The following is a 23,718-nucleotide window of genomic DNA, read 5'->3' on the forward strand; positions in this document are numbered from 1 at the left end:
GTTCCTCTGCCACCAGGTATTTTACACAGATGATGGAAGCAAGAGAGAGAGAATGGAAACTTAATTCCCATGGAAATAGGAGAGAAACGTGAAAGGAAAGGACTGTTTAACCTGGCACCAAAGCCAATGGAAAGAGCCACATTTTCAAAGCTACCACAAGCAACGTGGAGCTCTCTATCCCAATGCACTGATGAGCTGTGAAGGAGACACGAATGTGCATTCAGTTACACAGGAAGTGAGCAATGAAAGAAACCTCCTAGGTCACCGAGTGAAGTCCCCTACTATTGCAGGAACGTCACTTAATCCTGTTCATAAATTAGTAACCCTGCCCTAAAGCTAGTTCGTGCTTTTGCCGATTCGGGGGACAGCGATTCAATTTGGTGATTCGAATCACTGTTCCGAATCGATTTGGCTGAATCTCCAAATTACCCAGGCTCATCGCCCTCCCACTTTCCCAGCCCAGCAATGGCTGCCCTGCCCACCCCAGCTCCCAGCACTTGGCCAAAAAAAAAACCCCTGACTCACCGGGTGCTGCCAGGTGGGGGGTGATCTCCACTGCCCCATGCTGTGTGGAGGACTCTGCAAGAGTCCCCCAACCTCTTCCTCCATTGTCCCAATGCCTCCCCCCCCCCATGGCTGTTCTGCCTGTCCTGTCTCTGGCCCTTTAAGAAAAAAAAGAGGGAGAGAGAGAAAAACCCTGGTATCACTGTTCCTGCCAGCCCTGCTGCTCCCCCACTGTCCTGTGCCACGTGGGGGACTCTTCATGAGCCCCCTGAAGCCCCGAGGTCACTGAAGGAGTGGCGAGTCCTGGGGTTTCTCTTGTTTTTTTCCTTAAAGGGCTTGTGATGGGTGGGGCACCCATTGGGGGGCTGGGGGAGTGAGGGGGGCGTTGAGGGAGGCTGGGGGAGCAGACAGGGGATGGGGCCTGGCAGGGCCCCCCCCATGGTCTCCTCCCTGCTTCTCCAGTCCTCCATCCCCCACCCCCTACTTTCCAGCTCCAAATCCGGCTCTAGCTCCCTGCTGCAACCACCAGGGACTGTTCAAGTCATCGAAAGTCTCTGAATCTTTTTCTAAAGATTCGGAGAGCTTTGAATTGAGTCGTACCTGTTAATTGGTCCCCTGATTCGATTCAGATTAGGAGATTCAGCCACCAAATCAGGCTGAATCTCCTCTGAATTGAATCATCACCTGAAGCTTCGCACAGCCCTAGTATTTAGCCATGTTAGTTTGCAGTCAGATAGATGGAAGGGTAGATTTGCACCTTACAGATTAACCAATATATGTGTGTGTGTGTGTGCGCGCGTGTACATATACATACATACACACACATAGTGCAGTCTTTCATGGGATGAAACTCACTTCATCATCTCTAACTCAGCCTTCATTTTGGTGAATAAACGAGCCAAGTTCTTTTAATCTCCTCGTATAAGGTTCCCAGGCTCCTCGTTCTCCCAGGGGCCCATGTATTCCAGTTAGAGTCATCCGTTACATATGGGTAACTAGAATCATATACTGTATTCTAGGAGCGCTCTCCCAGTGCCTTGTACATCGGTCCTAATACTTCCCAACTGACCAATATCAGCAGAAGTTGTTACTGCTGTACCCACACAGAGTGCTTTGCTTATATAGGAATTGCTGTATGGGTAAAACACTGCTAGTGTAGGCATGATCCACATTTGAAAGGTTGCTGTTCATACGTGACAGCACTACCGACACCCACTGAGACTGGCATAAATGCATGAACCAGATGCAAGAGCATGAAGCGTTGCATCCTTTGAGTGCAAGGGGATAGGAAGCCTTACCTAGCAATTGCAGTCTCTTGCCATCCTTCATTTTATACCCATTTAGAGGCTATAATAGTATTCATCTCACACAGTGGAGCTGCAAGTAAAGTAGTTTGAAAAATATGTGGAAAATCCCAACTGAAAAAAAATATATACAGAACATTTTCTTACTTTTTTTTTTTTTTTTTTTTAAACCACTCCTTCCTATTTATCAAATCCTCAGAGATCCTTCAAGGGAAAGTAAAACAGAAAACAGGTTCCATGAAAAAGGGGCTTTTGCCAGGAGGCATTTATTTTCCTGTACAAGCAGCATTTTAAATATCACAGCTAAGAAGACCCCTCTGTAGAGTATTTGTCCCCAGTATGAAACATTACAAGGAGTTCTTAAAAAAAAAAAAAAAAGGAAAAGAAAAGAAAAGAAAAACCCCAACCCTGGCATACAAGTTGAACAAGGAAATCTATTTCCACATCCTGATGAAGATGTAGCTGACATTTAAATATGGATTAAAAAAAAAAAAAAAAGCCACCGCCTGTACATTTTTTATTCATTCCCAATCCTCTGAAAAATAGGAATGGGGAAGAAGAGCATCTGAATATTGCAGATAAAATATCTGTTATTTAACTGGCCTTCATAACAAGGAAACCTAATTCATTGCATAGAAAAGGGAAACTTTCACGCTTGCATTATCTGGACTTTAACCAATGACAAAATAGGTTATTTCAAGGTGTACAATAACTAATCTTCTCAAGTCTTCTGCCTCATGCTGGCAATAAGGCAATATAATGCTTGTCAACTTTCAAATGAAGGTAATTACTGGTAGGAAAAATCCAAAGGGAAGTACAGTATAGGGGGATGCAAAACACTGTTATCCAGTAACAGGGTTGGATGATTTAAACCGTCTCTGCTGACTGGCATCTGGCTCGGAGCTAAAAGCAGAGCACGGTGGAAAGACCTGAATTTCTGTTGACCACTTGTCTTTTACCGTTGTTTCCTGTAGTGTAAAGCGAGTGCATGGTCACTGTAAACTCCTGGCATTTAAGAGCACTTTATACCCACTTTGCCCTGGCACAAGTGAGTATACCTGGCACAGATTCAGAAGCGGGCCCTTTGAACTGTGTCACCGGTAGATATAACAGGCAATGGATTAACTGTTTAACTACAACCCTGATCCAAAGCCCTTGAAGCCCAAGTCTTCCAACTGAATTCAACAATCAAAAGAAGCGCTAAGACAGCTCAAACACAAACTCCCCTAAAAGCCCTAGAAATGGTAAAATCGGCCATTAGAAGGGATCTGCAGATATAAGAAAATAAGCTAATTCCATTGCAATTCGTTAGAAAAAGCTGCACAGAACGGCAGCGATTTAACTAAGAAATCTAATCTAAATCATGTAAACTTGTAACCCTAAAGAACAAGCGCTCTAACAGGTTGCACGTGACAGATGTTAACGGATGTCTGGTCATTGGTTTGAAATGTCTGATATTAAAAGGCAGACAAGGTTCCTTGGGTGAATTTGTTATCTTTTATTAGACCAACCCAAATGATTGGAGAATAGTTATTAAGCAAGCTTTCGGGTTCAAAAACCCTTTGTCAGGCTAAGGAAGCTTTAGCAGTTGGTGTGTGCTCTTCCTGATATTAAAAGGTGAACACAAACTGACACTGGAAAGCTGATCCAAACCAGTACATTTCAGAGGTTATTTAATGCCATAGGTGTGGAGAGAAAAGCACAAGAGATGGCAAAATCTAGCATCTGACGTCACCTGAAACACCCAACACCATCATCCAGAACATCTGGAGCAGAGAAGGGATCCCCCCATCCCATCCTGGTTTTGTTATTGCTTCAGTCATTACAGGGCTGTGAAGACCGAACTGCCTCCACCCACTCTCCTAAAGTATGCAGAGGACAGAAGAAACACCATGCAGGCACTTTGATTTAAAATACTGTTTGTAGTTTGAGCTGGGGACACCTGGGTTCAGCTGACAGCTCCTGGGCAACAAAATCATGTAAGTTAAGAAAAGGGATGCAGGGTTCAGCACTCCTGAATTCTGGTCTCAGGTTCACTTCTGGTTCAAAGGCACATCACTTAACATTTGCCTCTCACTAGAATACCCTCAATGGGGTTGAAAGACTCCCTGGTAAAACACAGACACCTCTAGGTGAGAAGATCTACGCAGAAGTAAATGTGTAGTTTTACCTTACAGTGTAAGTTTTTAAAGCCATTTTGCTTCCTTTGGCATGAAACAGAACAGCCAGAATAAAAGGGGCTGCAATATCTAACATACAACCGGCATGTCACATATATGGTAGGTTATATGTTATGTAATAGCTATGTGGCATGTGCTATGTCAGAGCACAGGCTACAATTACCTATACATGGAGCCCTAAGCAGACATATCATGACAACACTGCATCACAGCAATGTATCCTCTCATGGCCCTGATGTTACTTGGCTGTGCATGTTACTTAAATACTTCTGAGCTACTGCATTTGTCTCTGTGGAAAGAAGAGATACCCAAAGTGCTCTCTACGTTAATATGTGCAAGGCTTGTCCTACTGGAGCTTCCATTTCTGTGCCTCCAGCTCTCCCAATAGGTTTTTGCATTACTGCTGGCACTGAGAGTTTAGATTAGCATATGTTTCAGGAAGACATAAGTAGCTTAGTGCTCTCCACATGTGTTTCATTTGCATCTTTAATGAATTAGTCTGCTCACTGGACCTAACAGCACACTAGTACTACCAAAACGCCTTAGCCACAAGATTAATCTTTTTTCGCTGAATGGACACTTACCCATCATTTTCATTGTAATTTGAGAACCACAAATGAGAAGCAGTGTATAGTGTCTATACGAGGGCTGTGCAAAGCTTCGGTTGCTGATCCGATTCGGAGGAGTTTTGGCCCGATTCGGTGGCCAACTCTCCAAATCCGAATCAAATCAGGGGACCAATTAAAAGCTCCGAATCGATTCAAAGCTCTCCGAATCAATTCGGAAAAGATTCGGAGAGCTTCGATGATTCGGACAGTCTCCACTCATTGCAAAAGGAAGCTGGAGCCGGATTCGCACCTGGTAAGCAGAGGGCGGGTGAAGGGACAATGGGGAGACCCCTGCCAGGCGCCATCCCATGGCTGCTCACCCAGCCCCCCCTCAACCCCCACCTGCTTCCCCAACTGCCCCCCTAACCTCTGCCCACTCCCCCAGCCCCCGCCCCCATGGCTGCCTCACCTGCCCCAGCTCCCAGCTCTTTAAAAAAAAGCCCCATTCACTGGGTGCTGCTGCGTGGGGGGCCATCCCCACTGGCCCCCACTGCATGGGGGGCTCTGTCACAAGAGCGGGAGGGAGATGGGCCTGGGTGATTTGGATTCAGATTCAGACAAATCAATTTGGGACAGTGATTCGAATCACCGAATCGAATCACTGTCTCCTGAATTGGCCAAATCTGAATCCAAAGTGAATACTAGCTGCTTCGCACAGGCCTAGTCTATACATTGACTGGTCTGGACATAATATGCCCTGTGTCACCATATAGGCCTGAAAATGAACATAGGGCACCACTGTGCATATGTAATAAGAGACCATTCTTGCCTTGGAGAGCTCTCATGATAGACGGATAAAGGGAGAGAGGAGAAAGTGAGGTATGAAGGGTAAAGTGTGCTAACCAAGATGGTACAGCATGTCAATGGCTGAACTGAAAATGCACCCCAAATCTCCTGAATCAGAAGACAACAGTGTCATAGGTACTGGGATACCCTCCACCATAAAAATGTGCAAAATCAGGCCATAAATAAGTCACTAAATATTTTTTAATTCTCAAAGTAGTTTGATATTTGCTTGAGACTCTCTAGGATCTGTTATTTTCCAGATGTACAACTACTCTCTCAAATCCAAAGAAAAGGCACGTTTGTTTTTAATCTCATGACTGAGCATAAGGCTACATTTTTGCCGTCTTCTTCTGACAGCAGAAATCTCCTATTCTCCACGTTAAGTACCTGAACTTTAAACATGAACATCAAAAAGCTGTTTATAACCATTACAGAGGACATTTGGCTGTAAAACAACAACTAGCTGCAGTAAATGGATAGATTCATATCCTGGGGGTGGAACAGTTGTAAAAACGTATAATTCAAGGAACTTTTCCTTGAAATAAAACACTTAATGACAATTGGCCAATGTTATAAAAACGCCATTTACAACATATCACCATTTTAAACACTAAATTCATCTTCCAAATGTCCAAGCATTGCTCCATTAAATAACAGTACTGAGTGTTTTAAAAACTACAATACCTTTATTATTATAACTATGATTCTTTAATTGTAACACTTGGTTTAGAAATAAAAAAAACTCCCTGACAAATAATTAAACTCCTCCTGGACAATATTTTTTATTAAAACTAACAGTGAGGTTTCTTTACCATTATGCCAGAATGCCTATTAATTACAATCTCTGTGCAAAGGTGAATTCTAGTCTTGTGTACCAAATACGTATCTGTATTCTCACGTTGAAAAGGCCAAAACTTCACTAAAGTGCAAGGAGACTCACGGTTCTTTGCATGTGGGCCACAATGAGGTGGGGAGCACACGGTATCACTTTGTTAGTAGGGCTGTGTGATGCTTCGGACCCTGATTCGATCTGGCGGAGGTTTGGCCTGATCCGGTGGCCAAATCTCCGAATCAAATCAGAGGACCCTTTAATCTCTCTAAATCAATTTGGAACCCTCCAAATCGACACAGAGAGATTTGGACAGATTCAGCGATTCAGACGTAGACACAGCTTTAAATGTTTTTTCTACATACCGCTTGGTAGCTGGGGCTCTGAATGCCGTGGTGCTGGAGCAGATGCAGTGTCCCACAGGAGCATGAGGGGCTCCCCAGCGTGCTCAGCAGCAGACCTGGAAGTGGACCAGAAGCAGTTCAAGGTCTGCTGGGGAGTGCGTGAGGGGGGGGGGGTGCCCCCCTGTTGCGGTGACTGGTGCTTCCTGGGTCTTGGGGAGGCACCTGGGGTCTCCCTGCAGCTGATCACTGAGCCAGGGCATATGGGGGGGGTCCCCAGTAGACCTAGAAGTGGACTGGAAGTAGTTCTGGTCCACTTCTGGTTACACTGCCAAGCACATGGAAAGCCCCCCATGCTCCTGTGGGACACTCCACACGGCCCAGCACTACTGCAATCACGAGCCATGCCTGCTACCTCAAGGTATGTAGAAAAAAAAAAACTTTTAAAGCTGTGCCTGTGTCCGAATCACTGATTCGCTGAATCAGCATCGAATCTTCAGCTTCGGATTCGGCCGAATCGAATCAGGGACAGTGATCCGAATCAACAGATTGAATTACTGTCCCCAATTTGGGCTGAATCCGAATTGAACGGGGCCCGTTTCGCACAGCCCTATTTGTTAGCATAGCTATTTTTTCCTATATTTCTACGTTCATCTTCATATACCAAGAAAGCCCTCATTCTGTTTCTCTCTCTCTCTCACTTGCAACTTTTTAAATTTTGCCACCCACTTTTAGAAAACTGCTAATCAAAAGAGTTCAAAATCTATTCATTTGCTTTTGTCATTAAAAATAATTTTTCCACGGAATTCTTGGGGTTTTTCCCTTCCCCTTCATTTTTCATTGGCTTCTTATTAAGCCTGAGGCTTTACATTTTTCACAAGAAGTCATCAGGAAAAGAAAAACAAGGCAGGGACTGTCAAACTTCCAAAGATTTGGAACTTCGTATTTTGGAAGCAAACCATTCTGGGTACATTGCTCATTAGCAACATTGTTATATCAAGCCACCTAATAATCATTAATAGAGTTTTACCCTCACCGCGTGTCTGTAGAAGCACCAAACGATTGAGTGACTTGTTGAAGGCTGAGCTAGGAAATGAACTCGGGTCTCCTGGGTCTAAGTCTGGCACTCTATTCATTAAGTCATCAACCCTAATTGACAACCTGTGAATTTGGCCTCTACTTTTCTTCTGTTGTTGAGAGAGTTTTCACTCCATTTAGGGAAAGATCCTATTGCCCCTTTCTCAAGTCAACCCACCAAAATAAGTAGGGTTACTGATGAAGTAGGACATGGCAGGAGTAGCAGAGAAATCTCTTTCTTTGTGCTTAGGGAACAAAATCATGTCTCCAAACGAATGTCTTCACCTGCATTACAAACACAACTATATAACAGAAATAGCACCAAGCGTGACACGTGCACACACAGGGTGCGTCCCTATGAGTGCTCACGTGCGGTCTGCGATGCCACAAACCCGTCTGCTAATTTGCAGTGTGGCAATTTCCTCTGACACTGGGAGGTTTCCTTTGACACCAGTATCAAAGAAAAAAAAATGCACCAAAGGAAAAAAAAAAGTGGTGTGATGCAAGAAGCTGCAGCGTGTGCTGCCTGAAACTGGAGCCTGGCCAGCCATGGCCATGCTCCGGCTGCTGGCCAGACCTGGCATGCCTAGATCGCTAGCACTGCAGCCCTGGGCAGTCCCTAAGTAAAGCGTCTTCTACCTCATGCAAGGCAATCTGCTACGCGCCAGAGCACACATTCAGGGGCATGCTTGGGGACAAGCAGCAGTGGCACAAATATATACTAGTGCTATTTGTCCCCAGGGAAACATGTTCCTGATCACGGGGAGACACGCCTATGCGCTCTCTACAATACGCTTCCTTGCTCCCAGGAGATTACGGACCAAAGAACAATTTGTTCCTGGTTTAAGCTCACAAATAATCCTACTGATGTGCATGGGAAAAGACAATCAAACTAAAGAACTTTGCCCTCCAGGCAGAAAATGAAGACACCAAACATGCTGAGGACCTAGTCTTCCAAACTGATATGAGCAAAATTTCCCATATCTGTGGTAGTTTCTCACATGCTCCGATAGCAGAACAGGGCCTCAGATAAGAGCCCAAAGTAAGAGTTACTGATAAGAAAAAGGGAACATTAACAAGTGGGAACCAAACAGGAAGGAAAAGGGCTCAGAGGACAGGGGCAAAGAATGGGAAGCTGTAGCAGGCAGCCAGGGTAGTACGACAGATGATATGAAGCTCCTTTCTCAGAGCTATGCTGAAATAGGAGATCTTAATACAAAAAGACCCGTCAGGAAGGGAACAGACAGAAGAGCCTACAGCCCTAATTCATCAAAGCAGTTAAGCTCATGCTTAAGTCCCACTGAAATCAAGTATGAGTGAGGCATCCAAGGGAGAAAGTCATTTTAAAAAGAAATCCTCCGCTGATGGAGAATAAAAAGGGAGTAGGTACCTTTAGGGAACTGCAAGCATCATTTACTTTTCTTTTAACGACTAAAAGTAGCTGAAATTCGGAACCTGTAGTCAGAATCAGTAAAAATTATAAGAAGAAATAAAGTAGTATAATTAAGTTCAAGGGAGAAATGAACCATGATGAGCAGGATTTCAAAGAGGTACAGACACTAAGTAGATTGGCAAGAAGGAAAGGATGAGCATTGGTACTGCTGTTCATTTCCAAGCCATGCTACGGACTTCATAGCTCAAGCCAAACAGTTTTGTTTGGGCTGGATAACAATGTGGAGAGAGAACAACATTCAAGACCGGGGAGGTCCAGTTGCAAGTAAAGTTTGCCATTTGATGGATGCCATTTTCTAATTCTGTCCTAAGAATTCCCTTCCCTGACACCATGGGCACTATTAGGCTGGTGCGAAGTGGCTAGTATTCGCTTTGGATTCAGCCGATTCAGGAGACAGTGATTTGATTTGGGGATTCGAATCACTGTCCTGAATCAATTCGACTGAATCCGATTCGGAGATTGGGCTGCTGCCGAATCTCCAAATCTCCGAATCACCCAGGCCAGGTCCATCCCCTGCCCACTCTCCCACCCCAGCAATGGCTTCCCTGCCTGCCCCAGCTCCTGGCACTTTGAAGAAAAAAAAAAAGCCCCAACTCAGGGGGTGTTGCCAGGTGAGGAGGGGGGTGATCCCCACTGCCTGCCTGCCCTGCCTGCCCCACCTCCAGCTCTTTAAGGAAAAAACCAAGAGAAACCCCCAAACTCACCAGTTCCTGCCAGGCAGGGGGCAATGCCCACTGCCCACATTGTCCTGCGCCACGTGGGGGGCTCTGCACGAGTCCCCTGAAGCCCCGAGGCTGCTGCAGGAGTGGTGAGTCCCAGGGTTTTTCTGGTTTTTTCTTAAAGGGCCGGAGCTGGAGTGGGCGGGGTAGACATGGTGGGGGGTGGGACTGGGGAAGCAGGTTGTGGTTGTGGGGGCTGGGGGAGCAGGCAGGGGATGGGGCCTGGCAGGGATCCCCTCCATGGTCCCCTCCCCCCTCCTCCAGCCCCCAATTCCCTGCCCCCTACTTACCAGCATGGAGTCTGGGTCCAGCTCCCTGCGGCAGTGAGCAGGGACTGCCTGAATCTTTAAAGCTCTCCGAATCTTTTTGAAGCTCTCTGAATCTATTCGGAATTGATTTGGACCTTTTTATTGGTCCCCTGATTAGATTTGGATTTGGAGATTCGGCCACCGAATCAGGGCGAATCTCCTCCGAATCAAATCAGTACCCGAAGCTTCGCACAGCCCTAGGCACTATACCATCTAAGGGTCTGTTTTTCAGGAAGGACTCAGATGCAACATCTTCTGCCTTGAGGTCAGTGTGGGCAAAATTCACCCGTTTGCACAAAGAACATGGAGCTAAGCAAAACCTTGCTCCTGCCTTAAAGGTTCAGGTGGTATGTAAAGAGTGCTAGCCACACAGGGATGACTTTCAGTTTGGAAGAAAACATTACTTTTTGCAGCAGTAGAGGGCAACAGTGGCACATGTGTCTGGCTAAATTCCAATCTGGATAATTACACTCTTCTGCCACCTTGATTTTCTAGGATCTAGAAAATGTAGCCATCTGATGTGCTTTTAGATAGGAGCTTGTTTTTCATAATGAATCTTTCAAAACTATTTACATCTCAGCTTAAATTCTCAGCTGAAGATTAGGCTGGCAAGAGACACATCAATCAAGGAACACCTAATGAACATCCAAGCATGGCAGGCATTACGCCACAGTCAAACAAATAGGATATTGGTCAGTTTTATTAGATGAATCTAATTTGTTTGGCAAAGGGGGAGAGGGTTATTAAATGGTTTCACAACTAAAATGAATTTTCATGGAGTGACAGGTCATTTGGTTCTAAGAAAATCGACATGTTAATATTTAGATTCAGGATATGGTAGTGCAGTAAAGGACACCATTTCTGGAGTACTCAATCACCCAGCAAAGACTGCACGGACACAAAATCTGCAGCATCTGCTTTCACTGCTAAAAGAGCTGTCTACGAGTTAGCAAGTGGTAAAAGGAAGGAGAGGCTTGGGCAGACACTCTAGGCTACATCTGTTCTGCCAATTGTATTATTTTGTTCAATAACTTAATTAAAGATCTGGAAGACGGGATGCAGTGCACCCTAAGCAAGTTTGTGGATGACACCAAGCTGGGGGGGGTATAGTAGATACACTGGAGGGTAGGCCTAGGATTCAGAGTGATCTAGACAAAATTGGAGGATTGGGCCAAAAAGGAATCTCGTGAGGTTCAAATAGGACAAGTGCAAAGTCCTGCACTGAGGATGGAAGAAGCCCATATACTGGTACAGGCTGGGGACTCACTGGCCGGGCAGCAGATCTGCAGAGAAGGACCTGGGGGTGACAGCGAACAATAAGCTGGATCCGATTCAACAGTGTGCCCTTGTTGCCAAGAAAGCTAACAACATGCTGGGCTGCATTAGTAGGAGTGTTGTCAGCAGATCAAGGGAAGTACTTATTCCCCTCTATTCAACACTGAGGAGGCCACATCTGGAGTCCTGTATCCAGTTTTGCCCCCCCCTTCCCCCCCCCAACTGCAGAAAGGGTGTGGACAACCTGGAGAGAGTCCAGCAGAAGGCAATAAAAATAGTTTGGGGGCTGGGGCACGTGACTTACAAGGAGACAATGTGGGAACTTGGCTTTAGTTTGGAGGAGAGAAGACAGAGGGGATTTAATAGCAACCTTCAACTCCCTGAAGTGGGGCTTGAAAGAGGATGGAGCTGGACTATTCTCAGTGGGGGCAGATGACAGAACGAAGAGTAATGGGCTCAAATTGCAGCAAGAAAAGTTTTGGCTTAGGTTGGATATTAGGAAGAACTTTCTTACTAGCAGGGTGGTGAAGCACTGGAACAAGGTTATCTAGAGAGGTGGTGGACTCTCCATCCTTGGACACTTTTAAGGCCCAGCTGGACAAAGCCTTGTCTGGGATGATCTAGTTGGGGCTGGTCCTGCTTTGAGCAGGGGGTTGGACTAGATGACCTCCTGAGATCCCTTCCAACCTCACTTTCTATGAATCTATTGGTATTTCCACAGCATGTAGGCTTCTCAGCCACAGACTAGGATCCCACTGCACTAGGTGCTGTACAAATATGCAACACAAGGTTGCCCACCCTTTACCTATTTTGTCCACTTAGATCACAAGCTCTTTGATGTACACACTTCCCTGGCCAGGGACTTCTACAGCACCCAGCAAAACGAAGCTCCTAGCTCAGTTGAGGTTTTAAGTATGACTGTAAAAACAACTGAAAAAAAGACATAGTTTTAATTTCCTGTCTTTCTGTTCTTATCTTTGGGAGGTTTAGCTTAATTGCTTTCCCAGCCAGGCTATGATGATGCATACTTCAAGTTTTCCTCCTGAGCTCTTTTTTTTTTTTTTTTTTGGGGGGGGGGGGGTCAGCAGAGATCCTTCAAAGTTCTTATATTGTACTTGACATCCCATCGGACCAAGTAGTTTGCCTATTAAAAGTTAGTTTAGTTGGCACTCTCACATATCAAGAGTTATCTTGTTAATTTGCAAGAACCCTCCCAGAAGGTTATCAGCTCCAATTCACTCCTTAGTGACATCTAAAAATAATAAAATCAGACATAGTGTTATTAACTTGTATTACTCAGTGGTGTTTCCTTCACTATCATTATTCTTTATTAGCTGTATTACAGTAGCAGTATAGTGTGCTGGGTACTGGGTATGACAGTCCCTGCTCCAATAAGGTACAATCTAAACTGACATGACAGAGATAAGAGTGGAGGAGGAAGCATCATTCATATTTTAAATGACAGGCAGGAGAAGCTAAAGGTACTTCTATACTGTAGACATAACCTGGGTAAAGTAGCCTGTCCTGGTTTCTGTACTCCACAGCTTGCCTGTTACTGGCACCTGAGTGCAGTACTGTTAAGTCATGTCTCTAGGCCTGAAATACTCTTAACGTGACTTATCCTAAGATACATATAAAACAGAACAGAAACTTGAACCTCTCTCTCAGCTTCTGTCCAGTGTTTTATCTACCAGACTATATAGGAAAATAGTATAGAGCTATTGAGCCCTTCTGGGCAACCCTTCTTATTAAGAGAAACGTAGCTCATAATCACTCGGGAAGCATCTCTTCTTGTGATGTACCAGGAAAATAAAATTGCAGGGGTATTGTATCCACCAGGCTAAATAGGTTAGTACTGGTTTAAGTTATCAGATTTGCTATAACCTCTTGGGATCCTCTTTTTTTGTAGGGGGTGGAGGAGAGGAAGCTGTAAAATATACTGGCATGGATGAAAGAGAGCTGGTATAAGGAACATGAGATTATACAGAAGGAGGAGCATAAGTTCAAGAGGGGAAATAATTCAGGCTATCATTGAATCTTGTCCAGATAGATTCAAATATCCAATGCCAGGCAGGGAATATTATAGGGACAGCTGTGTAATATCCTGGGACATTCCCTTTGAGATATACTCAACCAGATTACCTGGAAGAGATGGTTCGGCTCCGCTAATGAATCCATCGTAGGTTTAGAGTAAGCATTGCGACAAGTGCACAGGACTTAAGGCTGCCTTCTGGCCCCTAAATGTCTGGAAGTTCAGTTTTTGAGATACTGGCTAGAGACTCCTGGGCTCCAAAGTTTTTATGGGAGCTGGACCCCTACAACTGAGAATAGAGATTCAAATTGGGCACTGGAGGCCAGTACGCCCAAAATAAATGGGCAGTCTGGAAATGACAGCCAAGGACCTTACGTCAGCTCTAGAAAAGAACCCAACCAAATGCACACATGCTCAAGGAGACTTCTTTAGGGATTAGCTGCTAATTTAATCCCCCCGACCCCCTTTCATTTTAGATTTTATAGCTGTTGAACCTAGATGTAAAGCTTTAACTGAAAACAAAACAAAAAAAAAGCTCAAATCTACACATGGCTGAAAATACAGGTATTTCTTATTCCTTCCCCACCATATGCTCATCTGTTTTGTAGTAGACAGAGCCCAGGGTTACGACAACCAGTTCAACCAAACCACATCAAGAAGAATTGAGGCAGCTACAGGCATCTTTCTGCAGTGTAAGAAAACAGTGCTGTCATCTCTGCTTGCTAGAATTTTATTTCTCACCTTTCAAGGAAATCTGGACCCAAGGTCCCAAACAAAACCTGCGACAGCTGTTAAAAGAGCTGTAAACGTGTTATTTTATTAATGTCTCAAATAGCTATTCAGCTTCTATTGCTCCACTTGATATACAGATGCTTGGCACTGCAATATCTTTTCACTTTAAACTCGCCGTGGATGCCTGAGCGACGGAGGGCACGAGCAGAATGAGAGTTTGGATTGCATTCTCTAGTGGGCAGTTTCACGTGTCAAGATGCGGACACAGTTTGGTAGATGTGACTGACGTGGCAACCGAGTTACTGATTGCTCAGGGGTTGAAGGAACGGAGCAGTTTCAGCAGTAAAGACTGGAATTATTTGCCTTCTGTCTGCACAGATCCTAGAGGTGCTTGAAGCGCATGTACGAACAGACAAGGCAGGCAATCCTGCTCACCGATGCTGGGTGGTATTTAAAAATATAACCAAGTCTAGGCTTTGCCACGTTTCTCAAGTATTGCTGCATAGTACGTATCACCAGCACACAAAACACGGGCCTTGTAGAAGGAACCCAGATCCAGTACACATTGGCTGCATCTACACAAGCAGCAGATTGTGCAGTTGTTACCGCGCAGTCGTTTAGTACTTGCATAAGTACTACCAAATGACTGTGCAATAGCCGGTGTTACTGCACAGTATCGTTGCTGCATGGTTTTTTCAGATGTTACTGCGCGCTAGCAACGAGCTACTGCACAGTAATGTCACGTCATGGTTAATGGCCACTAGCAGAGCTGTTCCTTTGGGGGGGGGGCAAATCGGGGTGACTGCCCCAGGCCCCACGCTTTTGGGAGCCCCATGGACAGTGCTGTACAGGCCCTGCAGACAGTGCCATGGGCACATGCTGAGGGTGCCACCACTCCGGGCAGCCACCGTGAGCCACCGGCCTCATGCTCTGGCTGTTCACCACCCTCTCCCCCCACCCCCCACTCTGGCTGCTCGCCACCCCCCACCTTCCTGCACAGGCCCCGCACAGACTGATGTCCCGGGCACTGCACCCCACTAGGGCCAGCTCTGCCCACCACAGTAGCAATGAGATACTGCACAGTAGCATCTTGTGCAGACGCACTAATTATCCATAAAATTATCCTGCCCACAACCCCACAATTGTATTTGGGAGAGTGAGCCAGTTTGGCATCCCCTCTCAGACGCTCTGCTCTGCCCTTCTCTTCCTCCCACTTCTTTACAAGTGGCAAGACAATCCGTCCTGCAGAGGGCAAGTCTCCCCTCTGCTACAAATACTGCCCTAAATCTTAAATGCTGGAGGCTGCAAATGGGGGAGGAACAGTGGAAAAAACCCCAGTCATACCCAGACCACACTTCCTTTTTAGCGTCTCTTCTCTGCCACTGCAAGACACAGGACACTGGGTAGGATGGACCTATTGCTGCCCAGCCAATAAATGGCAGTTTATGTTTTAGGTACAATTTCACTCCCTTCATTCTTTACGTATCAGCGCGTGAGCACCGGAGAATTTAGCTTGCAACGTGAGGCTGCATCAATTCTTGCAAGGAAAACAGTAGTTTTAATTATACTTGCCCCAACCAAATTCACTTATTTTGCGTGGATTGGTGCTCTTGTAAATATTTCTGTCATGCAATATTCTGCTGCTTCAGGGAGACATAAGATATACTGCAGGATACAGGACAAGATCAGATGTTGTTTATTTGTGTACATTTCTGGACCAGATTAAAACTGTTCATAATACTCATTAAATGAAATATGTCGCTGCAAGGTACTTAGCCGGAATGGTTTATTTAGCCACGAGTCTGCCACATTACCAATAATTAGAATTCAGCTTTCATAAAGAAAAGACAGAGAGACAAAAGAAAGAGTTCCCAGCGATATTTTCAAGCTGAATCATATCAACATATTTAAAGAGTAGAAATGAGCTTCAGTTTGTTCCCACCCCCCACAGGCAAAAATTATTTAAAAAAAATGGAAAAAATGAGTCATCTGAATTTAATTACCAGGCTCCGGGTACAGAAGGCTAGCTTTGAAAAGTGAAATTTAAATAGGAATCTTTGTAATTTTGCTTACGGGGCTGAAAAGTTTATTTCTTAAGAAGACCTAACTGGGTCCTGCAAACTGGTCGGAATTGATGTGCATGTCAGGAAGGCACTAGGAGGGCAAGATGTGCGGTGTAGGAAGCGACTCCTGCCACGGACACCAAAAGTCTGCCCATGCCCCGTGTTTCACTCACCCGTGCAGTGCTACCATAGTGGCTGATCCACCTAAGAACTTCCTGCTAATCGCCCATCGCATTAGTCTTTCATTGCAGAACAATTACAGGGAAGGAAGTCGCATGTTATGAGCCACTTATGACCTATCTGGAGGACATCAGCAGAGCAGAAGTGCTAAGGCTAAATAAAGACAGTCAAAAAGCCCGAGGCTGAATTGATTCAATCTTTGCAGGTTAGTCTAAGCTGCGTTGATTGAACCAACAAGCAAGTGAACAGACATTCACTTTTGATTCTGGAAATGCAACCACATGCCTGCAGCGGCCCAGGCCAAAATCTGGGAGATGCTAGAGCACACCTCTGCTGGAGCAGACAGCTTGGGCAAAGGCTAGCCCAGCCACCCTGCAAAAAGGGGTTTGCAGGGGAGGTGCAAAGCATCCTGGGATGCTGGGGGAACTGTTACTTAACTTGAATCTGGAGTGGATCTGGGACACAAGATCAATGAACCAATTTAACCTAAATCAGTTAAGTCTGATACTACATCCATCCAGGTTTACCTTAAACTGGTTTTGGCCATTTTGAAAGCAGTTTATATGGACTGAGCTCCTGTTGTGTTACAGATCTGAACCGGTTTCCAATCCCTTATACCGGTTTGTGTGTAACTTCTGTCCGTAGCCTATGTGAGCCTTTGTCACAGGGTTGAATTCACTCTCAAGGAAGTATATTTTGGGACAACCTTTTCCAAAAGCAAGTTTCATTCTCAAAAGGAACCAAAGCCCTTGGAAATACAGCACTGAAAGTCAGCAGCACATAAACTCCTAAATTAGCTGGCTGGCTTCAAACTTTCTACCCAGCATTTATTAATAACTTCCTTGTTAATATTTGGTTTTTACACAGATTTCCTTAAATGAGCAACATTTCATTTTCCACAGGCTTCCAAGAGGCAACACTGCCTTACCGACACCCAGTGCTTTCCTTTTATCCAACTGCTTTGAGCCCTACCGTACACACCACAGCCCATTGATCCTTACTGCAGTACATAATAGCTAAGAAGTAATGGTGCCCTAAAATATTAATGCACGCTGATAAAAACAGTTTGCTCATAAAACTGCAACATCTAATTTTCAAAGGGGTCCAGGGAACAGTAAACAACTGGTATACGGTTTGGAAGCCGCTTCATATTACTAGATCCCGCACACTTAAATCTTATTCCCTCATAATTGCTGGGCAAATATAAATTACTTAAATGAATGTTATTTGCAGCAGTGGCACAAGCCTTGTAAATAATTATAATTTAATCTTACAGCCAGTAATCCCAGGTGACTCCTTCACTTGTTTCCAAGGTTTAATTCTTCCTCTTCTTGAGGCAGGCTGGGGTCTAAGAGAACATCTAGCAGTAGCAGGAAGTTGAGTGTGACGTTGAGGGTGTGCAGAAAGCAGAGGATCACAGTGCCTGATGCTATGGAGATACCCATTTCCCTACAGGAGCTGAAGGGATTGTAGTGCTGCAAAGGACCTGGCTGGGAGTGACGGCTTGGGTGAGCTAGCGTGACCCTTTGTCTATTGTAATGATGCTCCTCGCATCACTCCCCTTGTCATCTTTTCCAGCCTCCCCTTCCGCAGCTGCAGTGGTGATGTTTTGCCATTACGAACCTTTCAACTAGTATCAAAATGCTACCCTCCTTCGTTTCAGCGCCTGTCCTAACCAGCCGCTCCTGAGACTGGATGCACCTCGTGACTTCTGTTGCTGTCAGTCAAACACGCTTTCCCAAGCGCTAAATTCGCAAGCACAAGATAATGCTGCAAAAAATGTCTTCCACTTGTTAAGCAGGTTACTTCTCTCCGCTCATCCCTCCATTGTAAAAGATCTGTTAGGATGTCCCTAATTTTCAGTCTCTACTACTACTAGCCAGTTCAAGCATCCCCTGATTTTGGCAGGACTTCATTCACATCAGTGTACCGATTCCCTCTATGGCACATACACATTTCCCATCCTTGTGCCCTTCCACCACTTTAACTGCTGAGGATTTGCATCCGAAATAAAAGAATCAGGGATCTGAGAATACAGGAAGGGCATATTATGTCCTCTGCCTGGGTAAACTTGGTTATTCCCTCCTTCTAGGAGGAGCACACAACCCATTTCTTATTTGATCCTTGGTAAGAAGACAGAGGTATGATGAGTAAGCTGGCAAGAAACACATGCATGCACGCACGCACACCACAACCGAGGAAACCTGCAGAGACTAGATGATGTCTTTGCCAGTGCCCAAACCCTGGGATCTCCCCCCTCTTATGCAGAGTTCGCTCTCAGAGGCATGAACTTGCCCCTCCAAACCAAGCCTCTTCATTTACAGTAAACTCCCTTGATCCTTAACTGATCACTTTTGTTCCAATACACAACACGGCTGTTTTCCTATCACCCATTTCAGTTATTCTTTCAGTCCTCCTCTTCCTTAACTATGCTTATTTTTCTCTTTCCAAGTCATTCGTGAAAAGGAATGCCAAACCAATTAGTTTATATATATATATGTAGCTACTCCCTCCCTGCCCCCCCCATGCACCCATTTTCAAGCTACATTAAAGATAACTATAGAAAACAGAAGACCAACCTCAATCGAAATTACTGAAAAAATGTGGGTGTTTGGATCCCTGGAGTTAATTCAGAACATTTCAAGAGCCCCAGAATTGGATTCTAACAAGGATAGGAGGCAAGACAATCTGGGATTTCGGGGACTTTCACATGGGTTCATCTCTCTTTGCATACTGTACGGTGAAATCATTGGCTGCCTCCTCTCTAATTTTCATTCCCTTCCACTAAGTAGCAAGGGAATATAAGATGAAACCAAAGTCTCAGTAGACCCAATTTTCGGCAAAACATTATTAATAATCAAACACAAGCTTCTTTATAAACTTCCGAAACCATGGAACAAGGACTCAACACACCTTTTCAAACCCCCGTGGGGCGTCCTCTAATACTTCTGGAGGTTTTGTTTTGCTGGATGCTACGTGTTCAAAAGACAGTTGTCAAAGTCAAAGGACACACTCCTTCTTTCCCTGGTGATATCACTGCCCTGACCATGGTGGCATTACTGGTAGACTGAGGAACTCGACCGAACTGGACGCAGAGTAATACATTCCTCACCAATAAAAGACACCCCTTTTCCTGAAAGCATGCATATTTATGCAGCAGTCAGGCTAAAACTTAGTAGAACGAGAGAACAGGAATATTTACATTTCCTCTGTACCTTCCTGGACACAGAACAAACCAAACCGCAGCACATTTGCCACAGGTCCGGTGACAATAAAGTTAAATTGCTGGCAATGTACTTAGTCATAATCAGAAAACATGTTCAGAAAAGACTGTCAAGGCCACTATTGTCCAGGTTTTATTATTTCAGTGACCCAAAGACACACCACAGAACCCTTTTTTTCCTGGGCATGCTGCAAAAATACAGGCACTAATCACAGTAAGTGCAACAGGCACTAATCGTAGTAAGTCTTAAGCAAGAAATTGGGACAGGGGAACCCAAATGTAAAATGCGTCATGACTGTGGATTAGGGAAAAAAAAAAAAAAAAAAAAATCTTCAGCTCCTGGAAGTGTCCTCATGCTATTTGCTCAGGCACAAATCAAAGGGAACACAAGCTATCCCATGAATATCTAACGTCATAGCTAAAATTTATGTGCACAGATTTAATTAGATACATACACAAGCGTGTAAAAAAAAATGCAAATCACTGACCAGAGTGATGATCCCTCCGTTCCAGTGACTTCTAAAAAGTCATATCCATCTTCTAACTGGAAGTCCATGAAAACCAAGGCAATGGTGTCTCCCGGCTCCGCTAGAATAGTCCACGTACAGTCTGCATTGTTGCTATACTCCGACGGAAAATGGGGGCTTGAGATAATTCCACTCTGTCCCCGTAATGTCCCTCCACAAGCATCATCAGCTGAAAGGTAGAAAACACACATAATGAGCCTTTTGCTGGAAGGGGAGCAGGAAACAATTGCGCCAGCAAGGAGCCGAAGCAACAGGGTCTTTGTTTTTTGTTCTTCCCTTTAATATGTTAAAGCTTTCAGGAGGAACAAAAAGTGATTCATATGCCACGTTTGAGATGACAGGAAAATGATGATTGATATTCTCTCCCAAATCCAAAGGGGGGACAAGAGAGTTAAAAAAAAAAAAGGGTCATTGATTGGTACATAATGACAACTCACTACAGGCAGCAGAAAGAGGAATAAATCAAACAACAAGCGCTATACAAAGGATAATACCAAATTAACAGCAGATTGGCAAAATCAAGCCTGAACAATTAAAGCCGATATATATATTGGTTATATTAGACGGCTACATAGTGGTTTATTTTTAATTTTCTGAGAACTCTACCCTTGTACTGGCATTTGATCAGACAAGGAAATCGCACAACTCCCGCTGCACACGGAGAGAAGCATCACCCAAAGACAAGGAGAAGAGCTGCTATACACATCACACGTCCAAGGCCCGTATTCTACCCCCACACGGAGCAATCCTGCAGATGCCATATTCTGGCATGACCTTTGCAGGTGAGGGGGAAGAAGCACAGGAAGAGGAAAGCATGACTTTGGTGTTATACCCAACTCTTCCTCTCAAGCCAGCAGATGGTTCCTGATGCAGGAATGTTAGGGAAGAGAGCACTGGTCACATTTTACTGCATTCCCTACCCCATCTCGAAGCTCCTGTTGCTCCTGGTGTGCTGGGTGCTCTGCCTTTCTCTAGGCTGGGGCTGCCACCAGCCTGCAAGCATGAACCCGCCTGAAGCTGTAGCATGACCCTCTGCACCCCCGACCCTGCCCCCAAGTCCAGATCTGGAAGCTGCTGACCACATTCACAGCTGCCCAATCGTGGCCAGCAGTTTCCAGGTCAGGGCTCTTGGCATGGGGTGTGCAACAGCTCTAAGTAGATTCAAACAGCTGTAGCACACCGAGGCAGTGGGACATGCTAAAACTGCGGGCAGGTGGACTGTGGGGTGAATGGGGGGCATGCTAAAGCTATAGGTGGGTTTAGGTTTCCATACTGGTCACAGCCCTGGGAGGGAAGGATGGGAAGGAGGAGAGAGACGTGGCCCTCGGTAGGTCACCAGAACTCATTGATTGGCCCACCAGCCCAAATAACTGCCCACCCATGATTTAAATTGCACAGCCAACTAATAGCAGGTAAGACACACACCTGCACTGAAAAACTGGAGGTGTCCTGACACCATGAGAGTGGGCTCATGATGAGATAATATAGATCACAACCTTTTTCTGTCTAAGTGAAGAGTCTAAGCCCAGTCTAAGCCCAGAGGAAAGATGACAAATGAGAAACATTTAAAGGGGCAAAGGAAAGGAAGGACAGGGGTTACAACAATATACATTTTTGGAATTTCATTGCTTAGCCATGCACACTGCCAAGGTTTCTGAGTTGTTTTAGACATTTGTACATTTGGTTGGTTAAACCCTTTAAAACCCATCTGCCTTTTACCTCTTGGGTTATTATCTGCAACCCTCCAGTATCAGAATTGACATTAGGAGTATTCTTATAGGTCTTGTAGGAGTCTTGTGTTAAATCTTCTATATTATCTATGCCTCTGGCACTTCCCAGATTCTGAAAGTGGCTCCGCATCCACTAATGGAAAGGCTGGGGTGCGGAGGTCTTTCAGTTTTTAGGACAGATGCTAAAAATTGTCACTAGAAGCCAAATTTTAAGGAGGAGAGAGGACTTTGTTTGCTTAGTTGGGTGCAACATCTTGGCCATAGGTATGAGTCTCCCCGGATTTAAAACCCTCTTGCAACTTTAACTGTAGTCTTGCTACAACTCAGCTAGCGTGTGCATGTGTGTGCGCATGTGTCTTCATTGGCATGCTCACACATATTGCACACGTGAGCACTGCCGTACGTGGCAATCAAGAATTATGTAACCGTCCGCTGGCCCTGATCCTGCTAGTCCACTCAACTGGGTCGACTCTTACAGGCACATGCAATCTGGCAGGAAAGCCACTGAGGTCAGCTTGAGCACAGGGACCTGCCTGCAAAAAGTCCATTGCAGGGCAAGAGCCACTGTCTGGACAGGACTAAAACAAGAGGCAACTCTGTGACTCAGAGCACAGTTGACTGGGTTTCACCCCGACGCGCTAACTGTGTAGAGCCCTGTAAGAATTATTGGGGGAACATTGCACTTAAAGTCATATTTCATGGTTATGCTAAAGCCATTAAAATGCAGCCTTCAGGTGACATCATAGCCAAGAAATATTAATCGGTTCTGTTTTAGCAGCTGGCAGTGGAAACTGGGCTATGCCTATTAAGAAACATAGATGTTGAGGGAAGCAAAGCTGTATTAGGTCATTCAGTCCATCTCCCTGTGAGTGGAGGCTTATTCTCTATTGGGCATTTACTAATGATGCGTTTAGCCTAATTTTAAACATCCCAAGTGGCAGAGGTCCTACCACTTCCCTGGGGAAGTGCTTCCATAGCCTAATGCATCTTATTGTCAAAGGGGAAAAAAACCCAAAACTTTCTTGACATTTTTTGCCTAAATTCTCTTTGTAAATCCCATCCTGCACTCCCAAGTTATAACCCCCTTAGATAGCTTCTTCCCCCTCCTTGCTGTCTTCAAAGGATGGAGAAACCACAGGCAGTTCAAAGTTTATTTTTCCTCCTCCCCCTGTCAATCGAGTCCTTGTTTTCCTCAAAGGGAGTTGTTTCAAATAGACAAAAAATTTCCAGCCCGAAGGAATTTGTTGGTCAAGCCTATAGGGCAGAGAGATGCCCAAGAGCTGGCATAAGTCGGTACACCAGGCACAGCACAAATGCTGCTCTTACTCATTACAATCGTTTCCACCTCTCTGCTTCCACTTGCAGTCTGCTTTTCCACTCTGCCTGTTCTCTGCTTCCAAATCCCTTCATCTGCATCTCTCTCCTCCCAACACAATCTCTCCTAAGCAGAATGCAAAATGCCGTGGAGTTTATGCTACAGTTAAAATGCTAAACCCACATTCAAGCTGAAAATTAAGCAAAAATAATTCTTCTTTTTTCCCCCCCACTTTTCAAACTTCTCTTCCCTTCCATTTCCTTAATGAGCTTCAGGTTTTGATGCTTAAAAGGCAGTCATCCTTAAGAAACCAAGTTGACTTGTCATTAAAGCTCAAGACATTTTCCAAACAAGAAACAGGATCTGCTATTTGTTACAGATACCTTCTTCTCCAACTAAGCCCAAGGTTAAATAATAACAACAACAACAACATCACAAGGGCCTAAATAACTTAAGAGCCTGAGCCTTATTTTCAAAAGTGACTTGTGTACATTGAAGCCTAAGCTCCTTTAGCTCTCAACAGCTCTTTGGT

The 23,718-nt window shown here is 44.9% G+C and overlaps 1 protein-coding gene across 4 annotated transcripts in view; it reads right to left on the reverse strand.

Annotated features, from left to right (window-relative positions):
• Window positions 1-23,718, reverse strand: part of CSMD2 (CUB and Sushi multiple domains 2) — a 651,518-nt gene that overhangs the window by 406,141 nt on the left and 221,659 nt on the right. For all 4 annotated transcript variants that reach the window (XM_014605014.3, XM_019487966.2, XM_059729594.1 and 1 more), the window contains exon 5: window positions 20,103-20,310. In XM_014605014.3, the coding sequence (XP_014460500.3) occupies window positions 20,103-20,310 (208 nt within the window). The remainder of the gene's footprint in view (window positions 1-20,102; window positions 20,311-23,718) is intronic.

This window comes from Alligator mississippiensis, chromosome 6, assembly GCF_030867095.1.
Source record: "Alligator mississippiensis isolate rAllMis1 chromosome 6, rAllMis1, whole genome shotgun sequence".
Classification (NCBI taxonomy): Eukaryota; Metazoa; Chordata; order Crocodylia; family Alligatoridae; genus Alligator; species Alligator mississippiensis.